The 15,378-nt window shown below is 45.5% G+C and overlaps 1 protein-coding gene across 3 annotated transcripts in view; it reads right to left on the bottom strand.

Annotated features, from left to right (window-relative positions):
• Positions 1-275: 275 nt before the first annotated feature.
• STAC (SH3 and cysteine rich domain) overlaps positions 276-15,378 on the bottom strand; it is a 115,874-nt gene continuing 100,771 nt past the window's right edge. For all 3 annotated transcript variants that reach the window (XM_084753530.1, XM_084753531.1, XM_084753532.1), the window contains 3 exons: positions 11,525-11,576; positions 11,288-11,425; positions 276-1,044 (listed from right to left, as the gene is read on the bottom strand). In XM_084753530.1, coding sequence (XP_084609656.1) covers positions 946-1,044; positions 11,288-11,425; positions 11,525-11,576 — 289 coding nt within the window. In that variant the 3' untranslated portion in view covers positions 276-945. The remainder of the gene's footprint in view (positions 1,045-11,287; positions 11,426-11,524; positions 11,577-15,378) is intronic.

The following is a 15,378-nucleotide window of genomic DNA, read 5'->3' as shown; positions in this document are numbered from 1 at the left end:
AGCTAAACAAAATGCTGCCCTAGAGGAGAATGGATTCTAAGTTGGCTACATTTATCCTGTGATGTTTTTCTCAGTGGCACTCCCCTGTCCCTGGGTCCCAGCACGGTGGACTCATCCTCCACAATGCAGTCCTACATGGAGAGACCTCATGCTGACTTCCCATTCCCAGCCCCACCTGCTTTGGGGAAAAACACCCCAACTAAAATGGCTGCACAACCCCAGTAGCTCAGGGCTCTCCTCCTGTCCTCTCTCCCTCCCTCCCTCCCTCCCTCCCACTTCTCCTTGATGCTGCTTGATTCTGTGCCTCTGACCTTGCTCTGTCACCCCTGTGAGTCAGCAGAGTAGCGAGGATGCCCCGGTTAGCAATCTGTAGGTAAATCAGTTCTTTGCACTTGGTAATATGCCAATTGAGACCTGCCTAGGATGTGCTCCAGGGACTGAAGAGAAAGAAAGAACCATCCTGCAGGCAGAGTCACAAACTGAGCAGGAGCTGGAGTGAGCCCTGGGGTGTCTGGAGCTGGGAGGCTGGCCTTCTTTTGTCTCCGCAGGAGTCACCATGAGGTTGATTAGCCAGCATTGGGGACAATCACCTTGGAATCAGAGTAACACTTGGCTATTCAGATCCAAGCTTCTCTCTAGGACCAAACCATGACCTGGGGGCATACTCCAGCCTTGCACAGGTGGGCGGGAAGGGAGCTGAGTTCTGAGGCAGCCTGGGCTACAGCCCACTTGCTGCCCCCCCCGAGCTGCCCTCAGCTCTGGGTTGCTGCTCTCAGGCAGCATGGATCTGCTGTGCAGTGGGCCTGCCTGCTTCCAGATTGCTACCACAGCCTCAGATCATCAAGTCATCCCGTTTCCTGGCACTCATCAGTGCGGCTGCTCCTTTGGGTGGGCAACAGTGAGATCAGCAGCGCTGGTCTCCTGCATTCGGAGGGACTGCCGCAGTCACACGTCTACCAGGACATCCAGTGGGACGAGGCCTCTCTTCTTCCCACTCAGGACTCGGATGAAGCCGTCCTGTTCTTCCTCAGAAGTTACACAGATCTGAGTGCCAGCGGAGAGAAAGTTAAAGGTTCAGTTCAGCAGGAACAAGTGGGGACTTGCAGCATACATTGCTACTGATTGAGGGTACAGGAACACCCAGCTGGGAAAGGAGAGATGGCTCAGAGACAGGGAGCTGGGGGCGGCAATGTGAGAAAACGCTCAATAAAACGTTAAGTGCAAACCTGGGCTTGGAAATAGGCCCGGATGCAGAATATTTTCTGGGCTCTGGCTTTATGAGCGAGGATTAACAAAATGGCATTAGATACTGTGACTCCCCGAAGAGTCACCAGTAAGGAAAGAATGACAAAAACGTATCACAGAGTCGTCACGGGGCATGCAAGTTTTCAATATGTTATGCTGAGGACCTAAAATAATAGCTATCACCCACGGGGTCCTGTCCAGTGTGTGCATTTTATTTGTGCATCCTACAACATCAGAAAGCCAAGGGACAAGGTCATTACTAGCCCCAGGCAAATAAACCCGAGCATCCCTCATACTCCTGAGCGGGCACCTGTAGGAGGCTGTGAAAATCCACTTGGGTACCCTTCCCACTCACTGTTCACAGGCCAATGGAGGGAAGAGAAGGGGATGAGGCCTGATGGGAGAAGAGGTTCTTGGGAAGAGTAATTCTTTTTTATCCCCTTCATGACCCATTTCCACAGTTGAGTTGTGCCTTAGTATGTTTTCCCCAGAAATAGCCTGAGCTGGGACCCAGAGGATACACGGAAAGGTGCTTTTAGGAGTTTGAAACACATAGTAGTGGTATGGAGAAGGGAAAAACCAGGCAAGGGTGTGACTCAGATGGAAGGAAGCCACAGGTGCTCTGGACATGGGTGGCCCCACTGACTTGGGACAAGAGATGCATAGCAATTCAGCTGGGGCAACCTTGCGTTTGTTTCTAGGGGGGCTCACTGTAGAAGGAGCCCACCCGCCAGCGAATGTCAGCACAATCTGGAGGTAGATGTGTGACCCCTGGGCTCTGGGATATACACTGGGCTGGTCTGTGAGTTGTGTCGCAGAAACCTGACTGCAAGGAGGCTTAAAGTACAGGGCAGGAGGAGTTAATCCCAGAGAGTGGAGGATGTGCCACCTGTAGCTCAAAGCCTGGATCCCTGTCATGTGAGACAGAAGTAGCCGGAGGTCATGTTGGTCGCTGGAGCCTACCTGGGTAAGCTGAACCCCAAAGGTGGAGGGCCACCTGATTTTCAAAGGCGGAGACTTTTGTCTATACTCTCCACCCCTACACACACCCCTAAACCAAACCTGACCTGACCTAGCATGGAGGGGTTAGCAAGTCCTTGAAGAAGTGGCATTTAAACATAGAAGAATAAAAATGAAGAAAAAGGCAGCTGACAATGTTCAACCTAAGGGGCCAGGTATGGTAGCATGCACCTGTACTTCCGGCACTCAGGAGGCAGAGGCAGGCAGATTTGGGAGTTCAAGGCCAGGCTGGTCTGCAGAGAGAGAGTTCCAGGACAGCAAGGGCTATACAGAGAGACCCTGTTGCAGACAGACAGACAGATAGACAGACAAAGTTTGGTGTGGGCAGGACAGAGGTGGAGGGTGAAAAGAGGAAGGGGAAGATGGGGAGCCTTGTCAAAGCTTGGAGCATACTAGAAGCATAGGCCATGCTGAGCCCTGCTGAGTCCCTCAGCTCACTTTTTGACTTATCTCAGTGGTTATAATGGGGTCAGAGCCACTCACTAAATAACCACTGGCAGTTGAATGGGGCCACTTTGGTCAACTTAGAATTGCCCGTGTTGCATAGGATGTAGGTGAATCGGAAGAGTAAGGCTTGATGCTGTGCATCAGGGGTGATGGGCAAATGCAGCATCTGGCATAAGCTAAAGGGTTTTAAGATGACAACCAGAGTGGTCAGATTTACTAAAAATGGTACCTTCTTAATTCTCTTCCATCCCTTCCTGCCTCCGCTTTTCTTCCCCTACCCTCTGCTCTCTCCCTACCGTCTTTCGCTTTCTAGCCAGAAGACTTTTTCTTCCTGATTGGGCCAGCACAGTTACTTTTGGTCAGACCTGACCTGCGTACATGGTGCCAGCCTCTGTGGTGGAGATGGTGCAATGCATTCTGGGGAGGGGCAAGGAGGGACGCCCTGCCCCTATACAACGCATGCCTCCTGCCGTCTAGCCCAGCTATGAGTTGACCCTTAGCTCGATTCTTTTTCAATATGGGGAAAGCCTGTTTATGGTCTTCTAATTTTAGGACTTAATTTCTTCTCAAGTCACTTTTCCAGAGCAGTCTCTTTGCCGGGTTGGAGGTTCCTGCTTTGGAGTTAAACTCAACTTTCAATCCCTTAGTCTTTTGTCATAGCAGCCATTGTCATCACCACCATCATCGTCTTTTAAAAAAAGATTTATTATCTTATTTTTATTATTATTTACTTTTATGTGTATGCTTTGCTTATATGTATGTATATATGTATGTATGCATGTTTACCACTTGTGTTCCTGGGGGCACACAGAGGTCAAAAGAGGGCTTAAAGCCCCCTGGAACTGGAGTTAAAGACCATCAGGATTGGCCATATGGGTATTGGGAACTGGACCCAGGTCCTATGGAAGAGCAGCAAGTGCTCTTAACCACAGAGGAATCTCTCCAACCCCAGATTATTTTTTTTCAACTCTAGGTATGTGTGTATCTCTGTGCACATGAGTGCAAGTGCCCATGGATGCCAGAAGCACCAGATTCTCTGGATCTGGAGTTCAGGAAGTTGTAAGTTGCCTGATGCTGGAACTGAACTTGCATCCTCTGCCAGAGCAGCCTATGTGTTTAACCAATGAGCCACCTCTTCAGCCCTTATCACCATTTTTAGGCCCTGTTTCTCCCCTGGGTCTCAAATCCTCTAGAACTGGTCTGGACTCAGACTAATTTACTCAGTGTTTCAGGGTTGACTAAGCCTGTGTTAACCATGGCTCCCTCTAATGGGGCCCAGGTCCAGGAGTCAGCCCAGGTAGAGCATCTGCTAAGGGACTTTGGGAAAAGTTTCTTTTGTTCGACAAAGAGATGTACTCAGAAGAACATTGCTTTCATTGTCTGAAAAGCATTTCCTAAGTGGCTGTGGGTACCTGTGACCTGTAGTAGGAGGCAGCTAACATTCTGAAGACTCTAAAGGAGAAAGGTAAAGGGATTTAGATGTCTGCCCACGGGATCAAACCAACCCTCAGAGCCCCCTACAGCAGACCCTCATCATGCACCTAGAAGAAACCCTTTGAATTTGAGTTGAATTAGTTTCCTAATTTGTCCTCTTGCATTTGTTTGCTATTTCTGTCATAACAAACTATGGTCAACTCAGTGGCACTAATTGACATTAACCTATTGCATTGTGGTTCTTTAGGGCTGATAGCACGGGGGCTTGACAGAAATTTTTTCTTCTGTTTAAAGAGTTCCAGAGTCAAGATTAAAGAACATAAAGGACTCTATCTTCTTTCTTTTCTATTTCTTCAGGGATGAATTCAATTAAAGGTGCATCGTACTGTGCATTGAAATTGTTGCTCCTGGTGGTGGTGGGGCTGAGGTTCCCACTTCCTTAGTGTCTGTCTACTAGGGGCTGCTGTCAACTTGCCAATGCCTCCTGTACTGGGGCTCTGTTCCCCATCTTTAAACCCACAAACAAACAAACAAACAAATATAACAAAACAAAACAAAACAAAAACACCCCCTGACAACCTCATAAAACAAAACAAAACAAATCAGCAACAACAAAAACCTGTGGGTCGAGTCATTCTCTGGCTTTGTCTTGCTTGGACTGGTCCTTCTGTTTCTTCTCTGCCCCACCCGTCTGCACCTGCTTCCCCTGCCTCAGCAGAAGACACTTCTGTGCTTTTGGGCTCACATGATTAAATTTTGCTATCCATCTGACAGAGGCCCCCGTATCAGTGTCCACACCCTTCATACATCTGCCAAGAACATTCTGAATAACATCTGGACTGGTTTCCAGGCCCGTAACCAGGAGCCATAGGCTTCATGGCTCAGAACATCAAACTTTATTTTCCCATGGTGTTGAGCGTCAGAAGTCTTAAAGTCCAGCTGTTTTTCAGGATGGCGTCTCCTCAGATCTCAGAGGAGACGTGTGTGGCTGTCTTGTGCAACTTCCACCTGCTTTCCTTGGCTCATAGCCATATGCTGTTGTCTAAGCCAGCAACAAAGCATCTTCAGCTCTCTCCTTGAGCTCTGCTTCTACCCTCATCTTCTTTCTTGCCTCTGACCTACTGACTTCCTCTCCTAAGAACTCCTGCACTCAAACTTAGCCCACTGAGATGGTGAAGGACAGTGTTATCCTGACATATCTGAAATAACATGTCTAAGGGTTGGGACATTAGGACAGAGATGGATCTGGGGAGCTGTTGTCTGTGCAATAAAATGAAAGCCTTCAAAATATGCAAGGAATTTGTATATGTACAAACATATACATATAGAGGCTAACAGTCTTTGGTGTAGTTGAAGACTCATTCTTGATGGTAGAGTTTCTTGAGGTATAGAGATGATGTCATGAGATGCAAAGGAATGCACCGTGGAGGCAAGCAGGTTGTCTGTGGAGAACAGCCTATGAGGAAGTAAGACGCACTGACGCCGCTAGGTTAGTCACTTTCCTCATTGCTCTGACAAGGCACCTGACAAAAGCAACTTAAGGAAGGAAATGGGGGCGGGATTGTTTGACTTAGTTCTGTGCAGGGAAAGCATGGTGGTAGGAGCCTCAGGTGGATGTGTCCTCAGTCGGCAAGCAGAGATAAATGAATGCTGGCTGCCTACTTGCTTTCTTCCCTTTCTTCAGTCCAGGACCCGAGTCTGTGGGGGTGGCACTGCCCACATGCAGTGTGTGTGTCTTCTCTCTATACTTAAACTTTTTAGGAGACATTTTCCCAGAGACTCCCAGAGCTGTGTCCCAGGTGGCTCTAAAGCTTTCAGTTTGACAGTCAAGATTTATCATCCTGTTCACATACGAAGCAATGGAAAACTGACTTGAACCCTAGGGAAATGTAAGTAAAATGGTCACAGCTTTGAGACAGTCTCTTAGGAAGAGAAAGGAGATAAGGAAGTGGAAGGTGCACGAAAACTGTAGGGAAGATATGGTAAAATAGGAAAGCACCCGGCAAAGGGATTCTTACGTTCTAGGCTGGAGGCATAGTAAGAGAAATTGGGAAAAATCTTGGTCACATATCATAGGCCATGTGAATCTATTGGTAGCATAAGAAAATATGCAAAGCACACAAGCAAATTTTATAATTGCCCTATAAGTCTGTGATAAAATTACAACCTCTTTTCTATTCAGTCAGTGTGGAATAACATAAAATGTTATTTACCTCTCTAACTTGTCAGACATCAAAAACTAGTCATGTTTTATTCTGGCAAGAGTGTGGTATCCCAAGTATTCCTGTAAGCAGCAGGGGTAGGTCTAGATGGGACAAGCCTTTTGGAGGCAGTTTGGCATATTAGGAATTGTAAATGTCTTTTATGTGGAGCTTGTCACAGCTCTTGCTGTCAGATCTGACACCCTCAGTTTGATCCTAGAGACACACAGGGCAGAAGGGAAGAACCAGCTTTCTCAAATTGTTCTCTGACATCCATATCCACGCTGTGTATGCATATGTGCACAAACACACACACACACACATGCACACACATACATATACACACACACACAATAAATAAATATAAAAAGTCTTATATCGATTTTCCTATAAATTCTGAAGTCTGACCTGAGAAAATATTCAGAACTAGAGAGAAAGATTTAAGTTTGATGTTGTTCATTGTGGTTTTCAATAATAGTTTTAAAAGTTCTGGAGTATCTAGAAACAGAAGATAGTTAAACAGATTAAAAAATATCTAGCTAGACCAGGGTTAGCAAACTTGTTCTGTAAAGGGCGAGTAAGCATTTTAGGCTTGCAGTATGGGCCATTTCTTTTGTAGTGGCTTAACCCAACCATTATAGGGTTAAAGACAATACAGAAATCTATACACATAAATGTACCTCTCTCTCCCTCTTCCCCACCCCCTTCTCTCCCTCTCTCCCCCCTCCCTCCCTCTCCCCATGATTCTAGGACAGAACCCATGATCTTGACAGGCAGACATTCTGTCCCCAGCTCTGGTGTAGACAAATTCTAAAAGGTTATTTTAAAAAAAAATGGGGACTGAGAGAGACTCAGTGGTTAATAGTTAATGACTCTGGTTGATTTCTCTGCTCTAAGTATGTGTCTTAGCCCCTGTATCAGCCAGCTCACAACTGCCTGCAGCTTCAGCTCCAAGGGACCTAGTGCTTCCTTTGGGCTCCCATGAGTACTATATTAAACACACACACACACACACACACACACACACACACACACACACACACACACAGACTTAGAAACAAAAGTAAAATCCTAAGTCTTATCATATAATAACCATAAGCTACCAGATTTGGCCAATCTGCCAAAGTTTGCCACTTTGATGTATGTATACCAGTTAAAATTTGATATGAAACTAATAGAATTAGATAGACTAAATAAAATATGATATTAAACTATGCATCCAAAGGAAGGCTTGGCATGAAATAAGTCAACGTTTTTAATGCTAAGAACTTGATGGTTGAATTGCTGTGGTTGCTATTTTCTTTGATCTTTAAAAAGATTGTTTTCTAAATTTTCCTATAATAACAAATTTCACTTTTATAATCTAAAAGTAATTTTTGGTTTAATTTTTTTTGCAAGAACACAAGGAATCCACAAGTACATTTCTAAGCTATGACAGAATCATGCATGAATTATAAAAATATTTTAAAGAAATTTAAAGCTGATTAAATGGTGTTCTTTTTCAGTTTAAAAAAAAAATGGAGAAAATTCATCCTGTCAAGGCAGTCTCCTATGTGTTCATAATGGCTAACTTAGTTCCATCTGGAAACAAGAGCTCTGTGGATAAACAAAATAATGATTATGAAAGATCAGCCTCAGAGACAGAGATGTGCTTTAATAAAGAAGCATTGCATTTATTTTTCAGAAAAAAATGTTCTCCTATTTATCTGTTAACAGCCTCTTTACATCTTTAGAGTTATAAATATTACACTGGCTATTTTTGGTGCCTACTGGTGTTTGGTGCTGCACATGAAGTCTGAGTGATGATGGCGGGAGATGACTGTGACTTTGGTTAGATATCCATGGTGTCCAGGCACTGTGCTCTCTCCACCCAGGTGGCCACACTGAACTCTTAGGTCTGCATCAGGGAGATGATACTATACTGATTTTTTTTTTGCGTAATGTTTAGAAGTGACTGTCAAAACCACACATGGCATAGACCCATTTCTACATGACATTGGCACCAATGACTTTTCCACTATATTACATTAAGAGCTGTCAAAAGTTTTCACATAAACTAATAATGTAGAAACTTAAAGTGGAGGTCAAAGTTGAAATTTTTTACTTTTAATAACAACGTTGTTTTGTTTTTGGAGTTAGGGAGGGGGGGGTGTCTCACTATATATGTAGCCTTGACTGACCTCAAACTCACTACATAGACTGGGCTGGACTTGAACCCATAGAGACTGGCCTGCCCTTGCTTCCTGAATGCTGGGATTAAAGGTGCATTCCACTATGCCCAGCATCCACAAAAAATATTCTTAAATTAAAACTGTTGTTTGGTCTCATGTAGCCCAGGCTGGCTTAGAATTCCCAATCTTTCTTCCTTTACCTCCCAAGCACTGAGATGACAGAGCACCACCTCCCCCCAGCTCAGAGGTTTTCTTGTACCTGGAAAACCAAACCTGACAATCGGTATTCCCAGCCCTTTCTTTATCCAAATCCCTGTCTTCACTGAGACAACTCGAGGTTGTGTTTGCTGTGTCGGGTGTGCACAGCTTTAGAGACGTGGCCACAGCATTGCGGTGAAGCGCTCCACAGGGAGCCTGTGCGAGCTCTGTAGAGGTGCCGACTTGGGCATGCAGGCCCATGCTAGTATCCCTGCCTGACACTTATGCTTACACGTACCCCTTAGCAAGGCGCACGACCTCTGTGGGACTCTGTTCCTTCCTTCGCAAAAAGGACATACTGCATAACTAATTCACACAACTTACAGGACGAAGTATCTAAACATTATAACTACCCGGCACTGAGCATGTTCCTCACTGTGCTCACGGAGATGGGGTCTCTTTCTGAGCCTGCGATGTGGTGATGTGGCCATTCACACTAACTACATTTTCTTGGTGATCCTGTTTCAACTTGGCTTCTGGGAGAGTGCTAGGGATGTGAACACCTGTCCTCACAGTTACACAGTAAGTACTTTACTCCTTGAGCCATTTCCTCAGCCCTCTGCCAGCCAGCTATTTACTCCCACTGAAAAAGACCCCACCTGTCTTTCCTGGGTCTGTGTTGCTTCTTCAGGGGTGGGTCAGGGACTCACCACTCTTTAGATTTGCTCCAGTCTGCTTCCCTTGGTAGGCAATGAGACAATCTTGTCTCCTAGGCCAGTTTTGCTGTGCTTCTTCCTGGCCCTTTCCTTTCCATGGGCCACCTGATGCCACTGTCCCCTGAGCTTCAGGGTAGCCCATAGCAACAGTGATGGGGGTGATGACAGTGGTGAGGGAAAGGAGAGGTGGGCTGTGATAATGTGATCTTTTGGGTACCTGGATCCCATCTGATCTCCATCACTTAGTCGGAAGGCTAAAGATGGCTGAGGACCCTCTGCACGTGCACCTCTGCTCTTTCATCTTTTAGACAGTACTGCACACAATACTGACTGGGCTGTAGGTCTCATTTCTGGACCCTGTCTACAATCAACTGTGAGCCTTCATTGGGAAAGAAAGGGCATTTCTAACTCTGGTTCCCCAGATCCTCATCTACCATGTGCAGAGCAATCTTGGAGGTCTGAGCATGTGAATTCGCCCTGCAGTGAAGATTAGGTGTGTGACATAAGAAGAAATAGGTAGGACTACCCTCTCTGTGCAGGAAGAAGACACTCAGAGAGGAACAGAACAGAGCTGAGCTGCAACTGTCCCATATGTCTCAATCTAGAGTCTTCTAGGAATCTAGAAGGAAGTAAGGAATCTAGAAGGAAGCAAGGAGTCTAGAAGGAAGAAGTCTAGAAGGAAGTAAGGCGTCTAGAAGGAAGCAAGGAGTCTAGAGGGAAGCAAGGAGTCTAGAAGGAAGTAAGGCGTCTAGAAGGAAGTAAGGCGTCTAGAAGGAAGTAAGGAGTCTAGAAGGAAGTAAGGAGTCTAGAAGGAAGTAAGGCGTCTAGAAGGAAGTAAGGAGTCTAGAAGGAAGTAAGGAGTCTAGAAGAAGTAAGGAGTCTAGAAGGAAGTAAAGAGTCTAGAATGAAGGAAGGAAGGCATCTAGAAGTAAATAAGGAGTCTAGAAGGAAGTAGCTTAAGGACATTATAGCCCCAGAGGGCTCAGAAAACCCAACAACTTCATAAAGAACATGTGTTAATCATAGTGTATTTGTGGGTGCAGGGAGACATCCAGAATCTCTGCCTGGGATGATTTGTCAGTATGTGTTTTGTTTCTGTCTTATGCCATTCTGTGAAGGCAAATGGCCTTTAGGGGGACACATGGAGGCTTGAGGCTTGAAAGGAGATCTGAGAGGATTCAATGTGATTGGAGGCAAGAGACCAAGCCCTGGAACACTGCAGCATAACATCAGTGACCAGTGGTCCTCAGACACAGGTGCAGGGATGAGTTGCTGTCTCATGACACTGTGGCATTTTATCTGCTTCTTCTCTGACAGATTCCACTAAGTAAGCATGGTGGTTTGGAAGAGAAATGTCCCCTACAGGCTCATGTATTTGAACACTTGGTCTCCAGCGGTGGCACTGGTTGGGGGAGGATATGGAACCTTTGAACCTTGCTAGAGGAAGTGCGTAACTAGGGGCGGGCTTTGAGGTTTTACAGCTTCCTGTTTGCATTCTCTTTTCTTCCTGTGTTTGGATGAAATGTGGTCACACAGCTTCCTGTTCCCGCTGCCAGGCTTTCATTGCCTGCCACCATTCCCAGTGCCTTCCCAGCCACTACAGACTCTAACATTCTGAAACTCTAGGCTAAAATGAATACTTTCCTCCCTAAATTGTTTTTAGTTGTGGTATTTTTTTTTCCCACAACAATAAAAACTAACCAAAATGGAGGTTTCCTGGCACATTGGTTTTGCTTGTTGGATTCAAACTACCCCACCCCATTGGCATACGGCCATCTTTTCTTAAGTGGCACACTTGGTCCCCTCATTTGTTCCGGCTTGTGTATGCGTGCTGGGGCTTGTGTACTTTACTTACCTGGTTCTCTTTCAGTGTGATTTGCCCCTGGTCCTTGCAGCCAACGAAGGTTCTAACACACCTATAAATCTTTTCATGCTGCTCTACTCGCTGAACAAAGTTGGCTGGAAAGAAACCAACCCTGTCCTGAATCTTTCCCTGAAATGGAAGAGGAGGCATTTAGTGGCAAACGGAACATTCATTGTAACTGTCGTCACCAAAGGATCCTTATTTCTTTTTAAAGACCAAGATACCTACTTTCCACCAGTCTTCATTGGAGTCTTCTAGAAGAGTAATCATGTCTCCTGGCCTAGAAATGAAGGATGGATGAGTTGGGTGGGAAAATAAAACGAGGAAGGGAAAAATACACTTTAATGTGAGATAGATTTTCATTCACTCAACCCCCAGATAAATAGAAATAAAACAAGCATGGTTTCACTGGCTCATCCCTCCTAAGAAAACGGAAAGCAAATATTCACGTTGAAAAAATGCACAGATTTAGAGTTCAATAAGCTATCAAGGGGTATTTTGCCCCGAGTCCTCTTCTTGTCTTCTGTACCCCGTCTTCAGATTTCCCCATGTATGTATATGTAGATCTGGGTGATAATTTGCTTTTACATTGTTGTTTAGTACTTACATTTAAAATCAGTTATACTCTTTATTATTATCTTTATTTGTGATGATTAATTCATCATCACCTTGATTGGATTAAAAATACACAGGCATGACTGGGGAGATGGCTCAGTGGTTAAGAGCACTGGCTGCTCTTCCAGAGGATCTGGGTTCAATTCCCAGTACCTACATGGCTGTTCATAATTGTCTGTAACTCCTGTTCCAGGGAGTCCGTCACCCTCACACAGATATGCATGCAAGCAAAACACCAATGCACATGAAATAGAAAGAAAGAGACAGACAGACAGACAGACAGACAGGGCATTGGTGAGGCAAGGTTTCATATATCTTGAGCAGGGTGGTCTCAAACTCAATAAATAGCTAAGGATGAGGAAAGGCTGCATTTTCATGTTTGCCTTTTTATAGGCCAATTCAATTCCTAAGGCCACTCCAGACTCAAGAGATGGAGCAGTAGGTCCCACATCTGTGAGAGGTACTGTAGTATCTCAAGCTAAGGAACACACACACACACACACACACACACACACACACACACACACACACCTGCGTGTGGAGGAGAGGAGCTTAGAGCTGTCACTGCATCGACTGCAGACCCAGCATCAGAGATCAGAGATTTTGCCCAGTTTTTGAGTTGGCTCCTATACCTTGGGATTTTTTTTTTCTGAGTACAGATCTACTATTCCACTGTTGCCCAGGCTTGTCTTGAACTTGCTGCCATCACCTGGAGTTAGCCTCCTGATGTTGGAATGCCTAGGCTGTACCACCATGCTTGCCATTTTCTGGCTTTCAGTCACCTTTTCATCCTGCCTGGGTTTGCTGCTCCCCGCCAGGAATTTCCTAAGGTCCCCCTCTCTCCTGGCAGTCTTTCTTTCTATTTGTATGGTACTGGAAGCGCTTTTAACAAAAAACAAAAAACAACTCATTTTTTGACGTTCTTAGGCACTGCTGGAACAGAGCAAAGCAGACTCCTGTGCCCACTGTGCTATTCTGACTCCATCTCTTTTGCTGTTAGTGCCGACTCTCAGATAATGTCTATTTCAACCTAAGACGCCCACGTGGGCTTGAGTGTCACTGAAATCTAAGCACCACACTCCCTGCAGCTCCACAGAACACTCTGGAGAGATCAGAGGAAAGGGTCGGATTTACTCAAAGGCAGCTCAGAGGGAAACAGAGCAGACTCCTGTCACAGAGATCTGCTTTTGGAAGGCTCAGGCATATAAGGGCTTTTATGTAACTCTAAGAGGTTATGGTAAAGGCATGGGTAGGGAAATTCTATGTTGGTTGGGGTCTCTTTCTCCAGGATGCTTCCCTGTAACCTTTCCATGCCCCACCTCTTTTTCCTCCTCTTTTTCTTTTTCTCTTCTTCTTCCCCTTCCTCCTCCTCCTCCTCCTCCTCCTTCTTCTTCTGTGTATGGTATGCTAAGGCATGATGTACATATGCATGTGTGAGTGCCATAGTGAGTGTACAGGCATCAGAAGGCAGCCTTGGATAGTGATCCTCCCTTCTACCTTATTGGATGCAGGATCTTTTGTTGTGTACTGGGGTGGGGCACTGCATATTCATGGCTAGCTGGCCTTCAGGAGTCCCACAGATATTCTCTTGTTTCCACCTCCCATCTCTAAGAGTACAGGGGTTACAGACATGCTTTACCATGCCTGGGTTTTACGTGACTCCTAGGGGATTTGAACTCGGGTCCTCACCCTTTACCTTAAGTACCTTAGACACTGAACCATGTCCCCAGCCCTTTTCTTCTTCTGAAGCCCGTTGGCCTACTACTTCTGCCTCTGTTGTTGGGACAATTGTGTTTTCCTTTTACAAAACTTACTTATTCGTTCCCTACAATTCAGGTGAACACTTCAGGATTTAGAATCTCACATGAAAAGGATGGATCATTAACAGATTAGGAATGTAGGCAAAAGGCACAGTTTCTGCCCACTCTTTTACAGTAGCCCCGCAGCAGTAAATACAGCTGACATTTTGCTATCCCGACAGTCACAGCTGCCTGCTGATGCCACTGAAAGAGAGATGGCTGAAGAAAATCACTTTTTCCCAGGTGAGGGATTTAATTAAGCACCGTGGATGAAAGTCATTGTAGAAAAATCTGCTAAGCTACAGCAGATTTTGTTTAACCCCGTAACCTAAGAAACAGCGCATTGGTATCAAATGCAAAGGCTTTGCTGATGGTTTGATAGGGGCTGGAAGCAGGGGATGGACCGGGAGAATGGAGGCATCTCTCCTAACAAAATCAGAGAAGGCTGCGTGCATCAAACTGTGATATCAGAAACCAGCTAGAGACCCACTCTTTACAGTGCTCAGAAGTAGGCAGCCCCAGAGCACCTACCCTGTGCCAGCTAAATAACTACTGCTATAAGGCACACAAGGGAATATCAGCTATCATTTTATGCAAAATAGCAGGCATACCCCTGACATCATGGTGAGGATTCTGTCTTTTCCAGCAAAAGATCTTGACCAGGACCAGAAAAGGGTTTGATTAGAGGGTTACATTGATCCACGTATTCTTTGCTTTTTAAGAAAATCAGTTCCTCATTCAACAAATATTCACAGAAGGTAGATTCTGAAAGAGTCATTTTACTAGACACCAGGTGCACACTGCAGAGTAAAATCCTTGCTTAGAACTTATATTCTAATGCAAGAATGAATTACAAATAAGTAAACAGAACAAACCATTTTGTAGCAATATAAGCGACCACACATGGTCTTAAAGTCTACAAAGAGGGTGTAGCAGTAACAGATAGCAGTAAATTCCTGCAGAGGTGGCTCAACTGCCCATCCTCCTGGCAGAAACAGCTAATGATGGTGCCTCTTGCACTCAAAGCCAAGACAACGACTTTCTGCATGCCACCCCAAAGCTGGTGGGATCTTCTCTATTTATATGCCTGACACCACCACACAATGAGAGCATCCTTTCCCGTTGGGGCTGAACTCCAACTTTTTCTCACACTGGGATCCAGAAGGTAGATCTGGATGGACATGCAATGTTAAGGGCCTGGTAGTGACAGGAGACAGATAGGGGCACCTTTATAGCCCAAATTATAGGAGCACCCCACACTTCATATTAAGGGAATCTAAGGGAATCTAAGGGAATCTGCATATTTACAGTGTAAGCAGCCCAGCCCATAGACCCATGCTTTGCCTTTTCTGAGTTAGGCTTTAATATAGACGCAATCTAAATGGCCACCTGGAAGGAAGTGAGACTCAACCACCTTTGTGCATTCAGAAACTTCTGCTACATAGAGAGAGGAGATGATAAGGAGAAAACGGCCCACATCACAGTCTTACAGACAAGGCTGAGCACCTGGCCGGAGGGACAAGACTAAGCTTTGGGATGACGGCCTCTGTGTCCCCTCCCTGTGTCTGGCTAAGATGAGCCAGAAGACCACTATCAAGGACTTTGGTCTACTTCCTTTTCAGGTTTCCTGCTCTGGGTACAGCATGACTTAAGGATTCATCCCCTGTC

The sequence above is a fragment of the Acomys minous genome (assembly GCF_964271855.1).
Source record: "Acomys minous genome assembly, chromosome: 13".
Taxonomy (NCBI): domain Eukaryota; kingdom Metazoa; phylum Chordata; class Mammalia; order Rodentia; family Muridae; genus Acomys; species Acomys minous.
Note: the sequence above shows the minus strand (reverse complement) of the source record. Positions and strands in the feature narration are given on the sequence as shown.